At 40.9% G+C, this 13,247-nt stretch overlaps 1 protein-coding gene across 8 annotated transcripts in view; it reads left to right on the top strand.

Moving 5' to 3' along the window:
• LOC102558169 (heparan-alpha-glucosaminide N-acetyltransferase) overlaps nt 1–13,247 on the top strand; it is a 361,824-nt gene that overhangs the window by 311,149 nt on the left and 37,428 nt on the right. For 7 of the 8 annotated variants that reach the window (XM_059729771.1, XM_059729773.1, XM_059729770.1 and 4 more), the window contains one exon: nt 10,774–10,851. The exons of the other annotated variant lie outside the window; for it this stretch is intronic. In XM_059729771.1, the coding sequence (XP_059585754.1) occupies nt 10,774–10,851 (78 nt within the window). The remainder of the gene's footprint in view (nt 1–10,773; nt 10,852–13,247) is intronic. 8 annotated transcript variants of the gene reach the window in all.

Here is a 13,247-nt window from a genome sequence, read left to right on the forward strand (position 1 = left end):
GGGACTGGGATTAGAACCAGTAGACTAGAGACAAGCTGGGCTGAGGAATTGAGGCTTGGGCTTACTTAAGGTCAAGTGACCCCAGGGTTATTCAAGGTCACTGGTGCTGGGGTGGAAGCAAAGGAAAAAGCCCGGAGGCAAGGAGGAAACAGCCAGGAAAGAGAGAGGCAGAAGGCTGGGAGATTGGGGCTGGAAACTGAGGCTGAAAGCTGGGAGATCAGGGGGAAGATAAGTGGTGGCAAGGAGGAAACAGACAAAAACCCAACTCAGAGTTTCACAATAACAGGTTTATTAAACAGACAACACACCACACAGCCCCATGAAATTATTGGCGTACACACTCTCTCTCTCTGGTAGCTGGAGAAAGAGACTCAGTGGAAGGGTTGGAGTCCAGGTAGGGAAGAAAAACAGAGTCCAAGTCCTTTGCTTGGGGAAGGAAGGTGGGTGATAGCTACCTATCGTGTGCTGTGAGTTGATCCTTGATGGCCAGTCGGGGTCTTCTCCAGCAAGGTGTTGTCCAGAGGGGGGTTGCTGGCAGGGCTTCACGGTGCATAGGTGGTGTGGCATGGTGCTGGTCCAGATGGAGAGGGCATCCCACTGGGTCTGTCTTCACTGCCCCCTTTTATAGGGGCAGACCTCCTATGAACCTAGTGGCAGGGTCTTGCCCAACCAAGAGTCAGCCTAGGTAAGGACATGCCGTTTCAGGTGTCTGTAATGGTGGATTGACTGATTTCTGCAACAGTCTTTGTCTTCCAAATCTTGAGCCAAGAAGGGTCAATGCAGGGTGATGGTTGGGTCGTTGAGTTGATGGTTCGGTCATTCAAAGGGAGCTATTTTTAGACCTACTACAATTGTCTCTCAAGCACTATCATTCAACCCCATTCATTCAGGAACCAATTTACATAGGAGGGGTAGGTATGAGTCACACAGTTACAACAGAGTTGCAATAGGGTATACCCGGGCAGGGGACACAAGATGGAGTCTTGTAAAACAAAATGGCAACTTGGCATGACTTATGCTAACTTACATATATAGGCCTAAATCATATGGTATCAGTAAAGCAGTAATATAGAACAGTAAAAATCATTATAAACATAATAATTATACAATATAAAACTGGGTATCCATAACAGGGCACTTATTTGAAAAGAAGGGAAAAAATAAATAAAACAAAAACAACTTGCTACCAAAATAAAATGCTGAAGCTTATCCTATGCTTTGGCTCACTTATACTTATCTATAGGGAACAGTGAGGGAGAGAAAAAGTCAGAAATGGTTAGGGGAAGGGGAGGGAATGTATTTTTAAATTTAAAAAAAGAACAATTGGGGGTTTTGCTACACTGGGACAACTTACACCTACAGAGGTTGTGCTTTTGGAGTAAAATTCTGACTCTGTAGTCAAAAGGGACTTTTTTCCTTTGATTTTAATAGCTCCAGAAGTGACTTGTGGTTAGTTTATTTTGTGGCCCGCCACTATCTCACCATGCAACCAGGGCCAAGTCTTTTGATGTTACTGTACTTCTGGTTCCAGGTCTACAAAGCAGGGATAATAATGCCTCCTTCTCAGGTAGGGTTTAAGTTTATGAATTGGGCCTGTTATATTACTTTCCATAGGGCTCCCCTGATTTACATTGACTGAGAATCTGATTCACTTTGGAAAGTGATCCTTTGAAATGAAATATGCTGTGGACAGAATGCAGATTGCTCTTGGACAGTATCAGGTGTTTGTCTGTATTATTGGTTGCCTTCTGCTAATTAATTAGCAAGACTGACTTTCAGATACTACTGCTTTTTTCCTTACTTAGATTGACACAGCCCATCTTGTCTTACACAGTTGAACAAATAATGTTTTTTCTCTTTTCTGAGTGTCTTGACCAAATCTGAATTTTTTCTGATTTTCCTTTCCTGAGCTTCAGCATCTGGATCACAGTCCATAGCAAGTATCTTGCTTTTTCTTTGCCAGGAAACTACCATGAAGCATTTTTCTTTTCCTGGTTCAGGAATTATTTTCCCACTTGGCTATTCTTCACTCCTGCCTTTCATTTACATAGTAATTTTGTAGTTAGCCATTATGTGGGCCATGCAAGAATCAGCTGCTCTTGCAATCTGTATACTGGATTAGCAATAATTTTATTATGTCTACAGTGCACTAGGATGTATTATAAAGTTTCAGTTGAGGGCATCACTTTTCCCTCCCTTTCATTTTTATTTTCTTTGTGTTTTCCAATTGTTGTTAAGAAAATCCGAGCAACTTTGCAGGAGAAGAAAAACAGCTAGCAGCCCAGCTACAGTAACTCTACAGGCATCTTGACTGCTTTAACCAAGAGCTTTTTCAAGGCATAGTCTGCTTCCTGTGATGATTGAATGTTACTTTCATCCTTAAAGCATTCTCTCTCCTTACTACTCCAGCCCACTCCCATTTGCTTCTGTAACAGTAACACACTATAAATGAAATAGTGAAGGCTATGCTTGCTTTATATGTCTTAACTTTTGACTTCATGAGCTTCTATTGCATTTACAGCTTTTCTTGCATCTTATAAAATGTGGAAACCCTAAAACAGGATTAAATGCCCTCTACAATTAGATCCCTGCTTTGGTTACAGTAAGTATCCAAAATGACACAGGTTTATAGCAAAGTTATTGTTAAATATTAAATCAGTTTGATTAGTATTTCACTGTAGGTGTTTATTTCATGTGCCTTGGATTTGGGATGGCCAGTTAGCACTTGGTTTTCCTATGTATTTTAATTAATTAAAATTCACACAGCCATTCAAACAATGGAGCAAAGTATTTCTCCCCATTGTATAGGGGCTGAACTGAGGTTCAGAGTGGTGCAGTAATTTATCCTATTTTATACATTAAAGGGAACTAGACTGGCTTTTTAAAGTCAAGAATCTTACTGACATAATTGGAAAGGGTCCAGGTACTGTGTTGGGTGCCACTGGGAATAAAACCAAGGAGTGCTTCTTCCAGTTTCCTCTGGTAGCCAATAGTCTACATTTTCTCCTTCAACAGGACTCTTCAGATTATTTATACATGTCAGTGTCATCATTTTACTATACCCACATGTATTTCTAAGGGAAACAATACTATAACATTTTGGGAATTTTAATGTAACTGAAGTTTTTTTTTAAAGGAATATTGACTTTGATCTATGTATTAACAATAACCAATAAAACTATCTACTTTAAAAAAAAAAAAAAAGCAGCAGCTGATTCAACTGGTTAAAATAGGAGTTCTGCTTGGCAAAACTGAGAGCCTCCACAGCTTAATAGAGCAAAAAAGTGTCACACTGACTTTTTATAACTTGATAATGGATGAGTGGGGAAGCATACAGATAAATTGCCAGTAACATACCAGAAGCCATTACCGCTAAAGAAATTCGTCCTATTTTAATATGGGAAAAATCATAAGTAATTTGGTAAAACAAGCTAGTGAAAACTGAGCTATCTTCAGTTGCCTTAGTTCATTCACATGGCTAATGGTAGCTGCTTTCTTATGTATGTGGTAGTTATCTGAATACCTCCTCTGTAGTGCCATTAACCATACATGCTTGAACCAATTAGTTAACCTATTTTTATCACAGAAAAGGGGGTGAGGGTGGGGAAGAAAACCTTTTCTCAAGGCATAATTGAGAAATGCATTAATTGTTTTTGACTAATCATTGCCTTAACCAGTATCCCTGTGGGAAATTTTTTCACATCTATGAAAGGCTATTTCCCCCTCCTCCTTCCTGCCCCCTCCCCCCTACTTTCTTTTTCATCCTGTCTTGGGAGATGTCCATTGGTTAATAATCTGTACTTGTAGTGGAATTACAGTAGGTAGAATAGAGTCTTAAGAGCATAGCAGTGTTTCTGAATGTGGTTATTGGTGTTGGTAAAACCTTTCTGTAGTATGCTCATTGGACCTACTTAGCACTGGCATTTTGCAAAACTTTGCCCGCCAAAACAATCAAGCACTTAGCTAAATAGATATGTGTCATAGATCTGCCTTAGAAAGTATTTAAAATGTATTTCTAGTTCACTGTCTTCACAAATGGACAGTGTGGATGGGTTCTCTTCTGTTCTTAGGGGATGTTGTTTGTTTCCTACTTGTCAGCATGTGGGCCATTCTACTAATTGCAGTTAGTTTATGGCAAAGATGACACAGTTGTTGTTAGAGTAAGCCACAGTTATAATGGCTCAGAATTTTTGGGTGAAAATGTGGTCCAGTTGAAGTCAATGGGGTTTTAGCAATGACTTTAGTGAGGTTAGGATTTTAACTATGTGGTCTCATGTCTCTTTTGTATCCGTTCCATTAGTGAGCTGCATTTCTCTATTATAAACTATACCATCAGACCTTCAAAATGGTGACTTCGCCTCTGATTTTTCTTTTTAGGTGGAACAGTTAAAATTGTTGCACTTTTTCTTGACAGAGTTAATTCTTTTGGCTTCTATTTCTCAGTCATGAGCCCATAAATAGGAAGTGAGGAATTATTATTGCCTCTCCTTGGAATATATTGCTTTATTTTTTTAATGATTCCCCCCTCCTCCCCCCCAACATCTTCCGTGTGATTCCATGCATCAACTCTCCAAGGTTGGGCTGCAAAGCAATTTCATGTTTCCTTGCAGCATTTTTCTGCCAGCACTATCTTTAATTCTAACAAATGTTGGCCAGCGTAATAATGTGTGACATTCTTCCTATCCTTTCCATTTCCTTTCAGTCCATAGAATGACACTCTCCAATCCCCAGCAATTAGAAGATTTATGAGCAGGCTTTGTGAGTTATTAAAAAATGGCATGGGTTAAAAATGAGGTGCTGGAGAGTTCTACCTGAAAGAATTGGAAATTAGCACTCTATAATCCAGCCATTATACAGAAGGCCTAATGCTGCAGCATTTCTTCAAGAAAATTCCTATGGAAGTCAATGGGCATTTTTCTGATGTAAAGACTTCTAGATTAGAGCTGTAATATTTGTAACCATTTAGACTTTGGGGACTTTGATATGTAAGACTGCCTGAACATGCTTAGAAATTAAAAGTGGTTCTTTTTATAGCAAAGTTATTTCCTTGCATTCCTTTTAAATTAAATGTTTTCTTTCCAGGAGGTTTTTTCAAATACCCACAACCTTATGGCTAGGGACAGAAATTACAGATAAACTGGTATAACTGACTGGAAACTGGTTCAAATCTGTAATGCAACAGAAATGAGGTGCACATAAACCACTTTCAAAATGGCCAAAACTGGTTTAAGATAAACCTGGATGGATGCAGTATCAGACTTAACTGATTTAGGTTAAATCAGTTTATTGAATTTCTATCCCAGATCCCCTTCAGCTTCAAGTTAACATTCAGTCCCCCAGTATTCCCAGGATGTTTTGCACCTCCCTTGTAAACTCCATCTTACAAGGAGGGCAGGCTAGCTTTGGCCCAAGCTGTCTGCTCTAGCTTACCAAGGAGGTATGTTCTAGCACCCCCAGGCTTCTAGTCTGGGCCACTGCAGGCATGTGGCTACATTTCCGGAATCAAAAGTGACTGTCTGTTCACTTGCTCATTGGTTCAATCTTTGCAGCTTAGACTAACCTGCAAAGATTGAACCGATTCAATCTTGGGCTTTTTGACCGTCTGTACTTAGCTTGTCAGATAACATCGTGAAGTCTCATCTAGTCAAAATGGGTCATAGCATCAAAGGAGAGCTAGAGAGATCTACTATAAAGCAACATAGAAAAAATGTTACTCTTGGAGGGAGAGAGAGAAAGAAAACAAGCATCAGGTTTGTTGTGTGTTAGCCCAGTGATATGTATTGCTGAACACGACTTGCATGGTGCCCTCTATTAGCTACATCCTAGGATAAAGTGTGAGCAGTAGACAGAATCAGTCTCAAAAGCAAAGTGCACAAATATCTAGGAGAGAGATGGTTGTCTGCAATCAGAACTCCTGCCAACTCTTCTTTTTAGCTAGGTTTTTAAGATGCCTCTTCGCTTTATATGCTCCAACTTAATGCCAGCACTCTTTATTGGAGGACATTATTTTTCCTTAGACATTCCCAAAGTGCTGCCTACCAGATCCTTGTGACCCAAGAAATGTTTGTATGTGGCCCACAAAAGGACTTTTTTAATGGTGCCTGTCCTTGGCAGAACCAGCTGTTTATTGAGGCAATTGCCACTGAATGTTCAGTAGTAACTAACTGACAAAACTTACGGGCTGCCCTATCATCTATTGTTAAGGATAATTGCTGTCCTCTGTAATAGACTTAGTAAGCTGGTTGTGAATACAGTTTCTTTGATCACACATACCATCCCTGATGACCAATGGCCATATTTCCTCAACTGCATTACAACAACAAATTTTGAACTCAGGTTGCCTCAGCAATAAAGTCTGCATAAGTCCCACTCAAATGTGAATTAAGCAATGATACCAGATTCTCCTTATTGTAATTTTATGTATATAGGTCATAGCATATTGTTATTGCACTAAAGGTGCATTTTGTCTGCAGCTTGATGTTCTACCCATTAAGTGGCCCTCCCTGAATAAAATTTTGGGATCCCCTCTTCTAGTTCCTTGTTAAGCTGCTTTAGGGCTTTAATAAGTCAAAGTTATCTCTTTCTTTCACCAGTGCATGCTCATTAGGAGACAAAATATCGCTCTGTTTTAAAATAAGACTCAGGGTATAGACACAGATGTACTTGTAACTAGGGCTGTGCGAAATAGCAACATTCTGTTTCGACCAGTGTTTCAACGTTTTGACAGAACAACATTTCATTTTTAATTTTGTTTAAATTTGAAACAGCTGTTCCATTTTAGTCTGTCAAAAGAGGGTAGAAATGTCAAAACAGTTTTGCCATTTCGCCCATAGGATATAATGAAGAAGGACAAAACAGCCTATAACTTTGTCATTTGTGGCTTGATTTGGATGAAACTTGCAGAAATGGTAGCTCCTTCCCTTCCGAGGGCATGAATTCTGCCAAGTTTCAAGGAGATAGGTGCAGGGAGTTCAGGGAAACTGTACCCCAAAATCATGAAAGCAAAACTCATGTCATGTGTATGTGCTAAGCCACAGTGGGGTCAAAACTGCAGGCCTGCTAGCCTCTGCTCAGGCCACAAAGCCTGCCAGGTTTCAAGGAGATGGGTGCAGGGGTTTGGGGAAAATTTTCCTCAAACTGAGGATAAGCAAAACTTGTAACATGGGTGACATTGTATGTGTTAAGGCGCAGCAGGGTGAAAACTGCAGGCATGCTAGCCCCTGCTGAGGCCACAAAGCCTTCCGGCTGTCAAGGAGATAGGTGCAGGGGTTCTAGGTTCTGGGGCCCTGAACCTCTAGCTGCAGACAGGCAAAACTCATGACATGGGTGATGGTGCAACTGTGTCTGTCTTGGAGCACAGGGGGAGCGGGAAAACTACTGTAGGCCTGGCTGCTAGCCTGCTGTGACCACAAAGCCTGCCAGCTGCTAAGGAGATAGGTGCAGGGAGGTTCTGGGGCCCTGTACCCCTAGCTGCTGACAGGCAAAACTTGTGACATGGGTGCTTGTGCTAGCTAGCTACTGTGTTACGCAATCAATCATGATTCACTAAAGGGACCAGCTCAATGCACAGTAGCTAGCAAGGATAACAAGTTAATGAGTAAGAATTAACACCTATGAAACCACAGACTAAGTAGAGGAAAGAATCAATACAGAGCCGGGAACTGCTGCTGCCCCAAGACAGAGGCAGTCGGTTGCACAAGCACCCATGTCACGAGTTTTGCCTGTCAGCAGCTCAGGGTGCAGGGACCCAGAACCCCCCTGCAGCTATCTCCTTAACAGCTGGCAGGCTTTGTGGCTGCAGCAGGGCCTAGAAGCCAGGTCTGCACTAGTTTTCCACCCCCGTGCCCCAAGACAGATGCAATTGCACAAGCACCTATGACACGAGTTTTGTCCGTCAGCAGCTAGAGGTGCAGGGCCCCAGAAACCAGAAGCCCCTGAACCTATCTCCTTGACAGGTGGCAGGCTTTGTGGCTTCAGCGGGGGCTAACAGGCCTGCAGCTTTCACCCTGCTGCACCTTAACCCAAACAGTGTCACCCATGTCACAAGTTTTGCTTGTCCGCAGCTTGAGGTACAGTTTCCCCCAAACCCCTGCACCTATCTCCTTGAAACTTAGAAGGACTTGTGGCCTCCACAGGGGCTGGCATGCCTGCAGTTTTGACCCCACTGTGGCTTAACACGTACAAGTGATACAAGTTTTGCTTTCAAAACGTTGGGGTGCAGTTTCCCTGGACTCCCTGCACCTATCTCCTTGAAACTTGGCAGGCTTTGTGCCCTTAGAAGGGGCTACCATTCCTGCAAGATTCATCCAAATCATGCCATGTCAAACTTATTGGCTGGTTTGTCCTTCCCCATTATAGCCTATGGGCAAAATGTCGAAACAATGGCAAAACATTTTGACTTGCCTCATTTTGTTTTGAGGATGTTTCGACTATATCTGTTCCATTTCAATTTGCTGTTTTGACCTTGAAACATGTCGAAACAACGTCAAAAGAAAACTGGTGGCAAAATTTCGCACAGCCCTACCTGTAACAGCTTCAAAAAGAGAGGGGGAGCTAGTGCTCCAGACACTGTAGCAGCAACTAGGCTCCAACTCCGTGGTTCTCAACCTTTTTAGACGCAAGGTACCCCTCCAAAATTTTGTAGCCCCATATTTTAAAAACTAATGTAAATACATTTTTCACATTATAATATAAACAGTATAAGTTATTAATGTAATTAACTAGACATACTTGATTAGATATTATTAGATAATTAATTAGATATTTTATTCTCCACACTGTGCTGCATGCCTCCTGCAGAACCAAATTGGGAAGCAGCTGTGTAAGGAGCTTGTAAACTTACTGCAGCCCTTCCTGGTCCTACTGGCATGCTGTCCCCTGGATGCAGAGGCATCCAGGGCAGATAGAACTGTTCCAGGTACCTCTTTTCGGGAGGCATGTTAGAGCCAAACTGACAAGTAGCAGCCAGAGAAAACTGCCTGCCTACAGTACATTATGCAGGCTGGAGTGTCATTCTGATTCAGGATGCCAGCTGTAAACAGGTGTACAGGGCAATTTCACCCCATACAAGCAGTGGCCATGCCAATATTGTGACATATCTGGCAGGCTCTCGTGTCACCCTGGTTGACACCCATTGCTCTGTTAGTGTCTGCAAGATTGTATAGTGATACCAGTGTAGCAAAACTGCTTCAGCTTTACCCCTGCTTTATTCAGGGTCAAAACTGGACAGATCTAGCTCTCTTGTTTCATGACAGGATCCTTCACACATAACAGTTACAGCATAACAGTTGCTACATATCCCTAGGCGGCAGCAGCCCCCTTCCTCCCTCCTGATGTCATCACAAAATATGCATTTCTCCATACCCTAATATTCTGGCATAGTTGGTCCAATAAAAGATCTTTCCCTAAGAAATCTTTGCCTTTCACATAGAAAGTGAAGGCATTCATTTCTGCTTAGTAATTTACACTCACATTGGCCCTGTCTGGACTGCATTTCAAATCAAGTGAAGAAGTTCTAGAAAAATTAAACATGCCTTACTAGTATTTTGTCCTTATAACAGACCACTTGTCTGCCCATACACCCTCCCATGGTACTGAGGTGTGGCAACTGTTCTTTGAATGATACCTGCTACCAGCAAAACTATCTGCATAGTTCCCCACGGTGTGACTCAATTCAGTGTCAATGTGAACATCATTCTCCATGCACCATCTCACAGTACAGTGGTAATATATGATATTACTTTCCTGAGTGTCCTTTCTGAACTTCTCTGCACAAAAGACAAGTTTGCCAGCAGCCACATGCAAATAGCATGTAACTCTAGCTGTACATGATTTTCATAATGCTCATCTTGTTATGTTAAACAATTACTTTGCCAGCTTCTTACAGCTTCTCTCATTTGCATGTCTCTGAAGAAGTCTCTCTATGAATATATTACCAATCCTATTGACTGCACTCCTTCTCATGCCTGATTTCTCTAGCATAGACATGACCTTAAATTTAAGAGCAGACAGAAGTGAAAGCTTATGGATCTCTGAATAAATTATTCTATAAGGAGCATCTCTACCCTGTCTTCTGCCATAAATTTAAGGCCATGATATTGTTTTATCATCCCATACTCCAGAGTAAATATGTTATATGTCTGTACCCCATTGCTTCAGTCTGGCTGCCTCTGTAACTATGAAGATGGCATGATGTTGGGTTACAACAGGAAGATGTTTTTGCACATATAAGGCTTTTGAGCTTTGATTTTCTAAATTGAAGCTTAAATTCAGCAGAAGGTATGTGCGTGATAGGGATACGGGGGAAAAATGGGGTGCAGTAGGCACACCTAGAGATTGTTTGCTACCTATAAGTTTGTCAGTCCTATAGTATAATTGAAAATGAGATGATATTTTAGTTTCAGTGAAGTAGAAGGCTCATTCTAGACCTGAGTTTACAATTCCTTTTGGGACTATCCTATAGGGTTCTAAATGTTGTTGCTTCTACTGAAGTTTATGGTAGCTAAAATTGATAAGTGAATTCTGTAACATAAAAGAATAGACAGAAATTCAAAGTAAATGATACTCCTCTCATCTCCACGTTGGAACAAAAGCTCTTCTGGAGGAATAATGAGGAGCGGAATGTAATGCCGTCATTTTTAGCTGCCCCTCATTTCCCCATGGAAAAAATTAAAATAGCTTTTTGTAGAGTAGATGATCAACCAGCTAACCTTTGCCTCCTTCTGTAACATATCTACTAATGTCTGCTTTTTGTTTGTTTTTTGGATTTTTCAGGCTGGAAAGATTACCCTATTGTACCGTAAACAACCCCTGAGCATTTTAAAGAGATTTCTCATCTGGGCTGTTTTGCTGGTGAGTTTCTTGAAGCCTGATGCTATAAAGATAATAGAATTAGCAGATCTAGCAGGCCTCATTATTTTTAATTACTACTGCTGGTGCTCACACAGTACATGTAATTTGGTGAAGGAAAAAAATCTCTACGTGCTCAAAATGATCCAAAGCATACAAGTGACTGCTTTCAAGGCCTGTCATAAATTATGTGTTATCAGGGTGATTTTTGTATAATATTCTATTTAACTAAATCTTCTCATATCTGATGAGGCTGGGATAAAACTGGGATAGAAAACATGGACTTTAAATTAGGTAAAAATTCTAATACCTTCCTTTTTGCAGTTCATATTTGGGTCCATTTTTCAAACAAGATCAAATCATTATTATTAGCCTATTAGCATGTTTCCAGTGAACTGGCTTCAGTTTAATCAATATTTCTAATTACTCTACATCAAATGCAATTTTAAAGCAAAGTAACTCCAGTTCACTTTTGCTTAAATGTATTTATGCATTTACAATGATACATTACATTGTTCACAGATAACACTAAATTCTAGAAAACTAGAAATAATTAAGGCAACTTCCTTTTAAATGTACAATGCAGGAATTACAGGTCAGTGAGGATACTGGATTTGAGCCTGGTTGTTAGCCATCTAAGCATTATTTAGTCCAACCATTTTTCCCCTGGGATATGTGCCTCTAATAAACCAGGAAATGATCATTTATGCATCTTCTCTGATGCACAGGAATTCGTCACAGGAAGGCTGACTAGAGGATGATGAGGCATGCTGAGTCTGTTACTTCACAATTCCATCTTGCAAGCTGAATTCTTCCTGGAGGAAGATATGCCACATATTTCCCAACTTTTTGTTACACTTTCCCCACCTGCCTCATCAGATCAGGGACCTCAGATCTTTTAAGACGGTGGTTCTCAGCCCTTTTAATCCTATAGGCTACCTCGTACCTTAATCCTTCTCACTCTCTCTTGCCATCCAGAGCCTACCTCACACCCAATTCTCTACACAGTCTCCTCTCTCCCCTACCCTATCCCCACTTGCAGTCTCCTGTCAATCTTCCACTAGGCTCATTCACAGCCCCACACTCTTCCTCTCTCATGGTCTGCATGTTGAACATGTTTCCCAAATGTTGGAGGTAGCATAGGGGTGTGTCTAGAATTTTGAAAAAGATTGGGATGTGGGTGCAGGTGATATGGTGGATCATCACATATAGCACAAAACATTTTTCTTCAGTTAAAAATGAACTAAAAGCTTTACTAATCTGTAAGGGCCCCGGGCTGTATTATTTAGTTTAAGATTGAAGCACAAAATGGGTATCATCATTGGCATGTACGTTCATTTGGCATATTATATATTAAGTATAAAAACCACAACAACCTAGACAAAATAGAATGAAAAATGCTGTTTAATTAGTCATTATAGTTAAATGTGCATCTCTTATTCAGATTCATGAAGAAAAATCTAACCTCCTTGTGTGTCCTGACAGTGCATCCAACACTTTACAGACAGTTGTTTCTACACCTGAGTTAATCTTTTTAGCTAGAGCTAAAAACAGTCTGAAGAGCTGTGAAAGGGGAGAAGCTAATAGACAGCAAAATAGCGGAAGAAAAGATGGCCTGATAAATGGAACATCAAAACCATTAAAAAGGAAAGAGGGTGGTGAACACCAATGGAGTGAAGAGTGATTAGCAGGAATTAAATCAATTATAATGAGCCATGAAGTCAAATGTCTTCCTCAGTGCCACCTGAATAGAAATGCCACTTCTGGGCAGTTGGTGTTAAATTTTTGGGTAGAACAGGAATCAAAGGGAGGTGTGACTGTACTCCTGGATGCATCCTGACTCTGCATGCAGGATCTTTGGAATAGAAACAATAGCAGTTCTCTTGGCACTGCACCTGAGCTCAGTTAGCTTTGTCTTAATTAGGAGCCCATCTGCACTGTTACTTTAAGGCAGCTCTACTACTTTCTGTGCTGGAGCTTACACGTGCAGCAGCATGGTACTGGGAACATTCAAGATGAGCCTCTGTCAACCTCACTATCCTCTCTGGATCTGCCATGGCAGCCCAGCTACAGCACCCAGAAAACTACCCTTGCTTTATACTGGGTTTCATTTGGAGCCACCTGGGCATTCAGTAGCTATGCAGATGCAATGTCCAGAGCTTCCTTCATGCTGTCAGTCTTGTACTTTACTCATATTTATATGGATAGAATAACTGTGGTGCCTACTGTTGCCATACAGCAGGCTTCAGCACCTAGTTAATCATGCAAGAGAAATTTCTAACTAGGGAAATAAAGTATTTATATAAGGAAAGAACTTGGGCTGGAAAGTTTAGAACTGGATCCAAACTTTCTCATAATTCAGAAGTGTTCAGTTCTGACTGAGTAAAGCAAGAGGTCTA

Source organism: Alligator mississippiensis, chromosome 6 (genome assembly GCF_030867095.1).
Source record: "Alligator mississippiensis isolate rAllMis1 chromosome 6, rAllMis1, whole genome shotgun sequence".
Taxonomy (NCBI): Eukaryota; Metazoa; Chordata; order Crocodylia; family Alligatoridae; genus Alligator; species Alligator mississippiensis.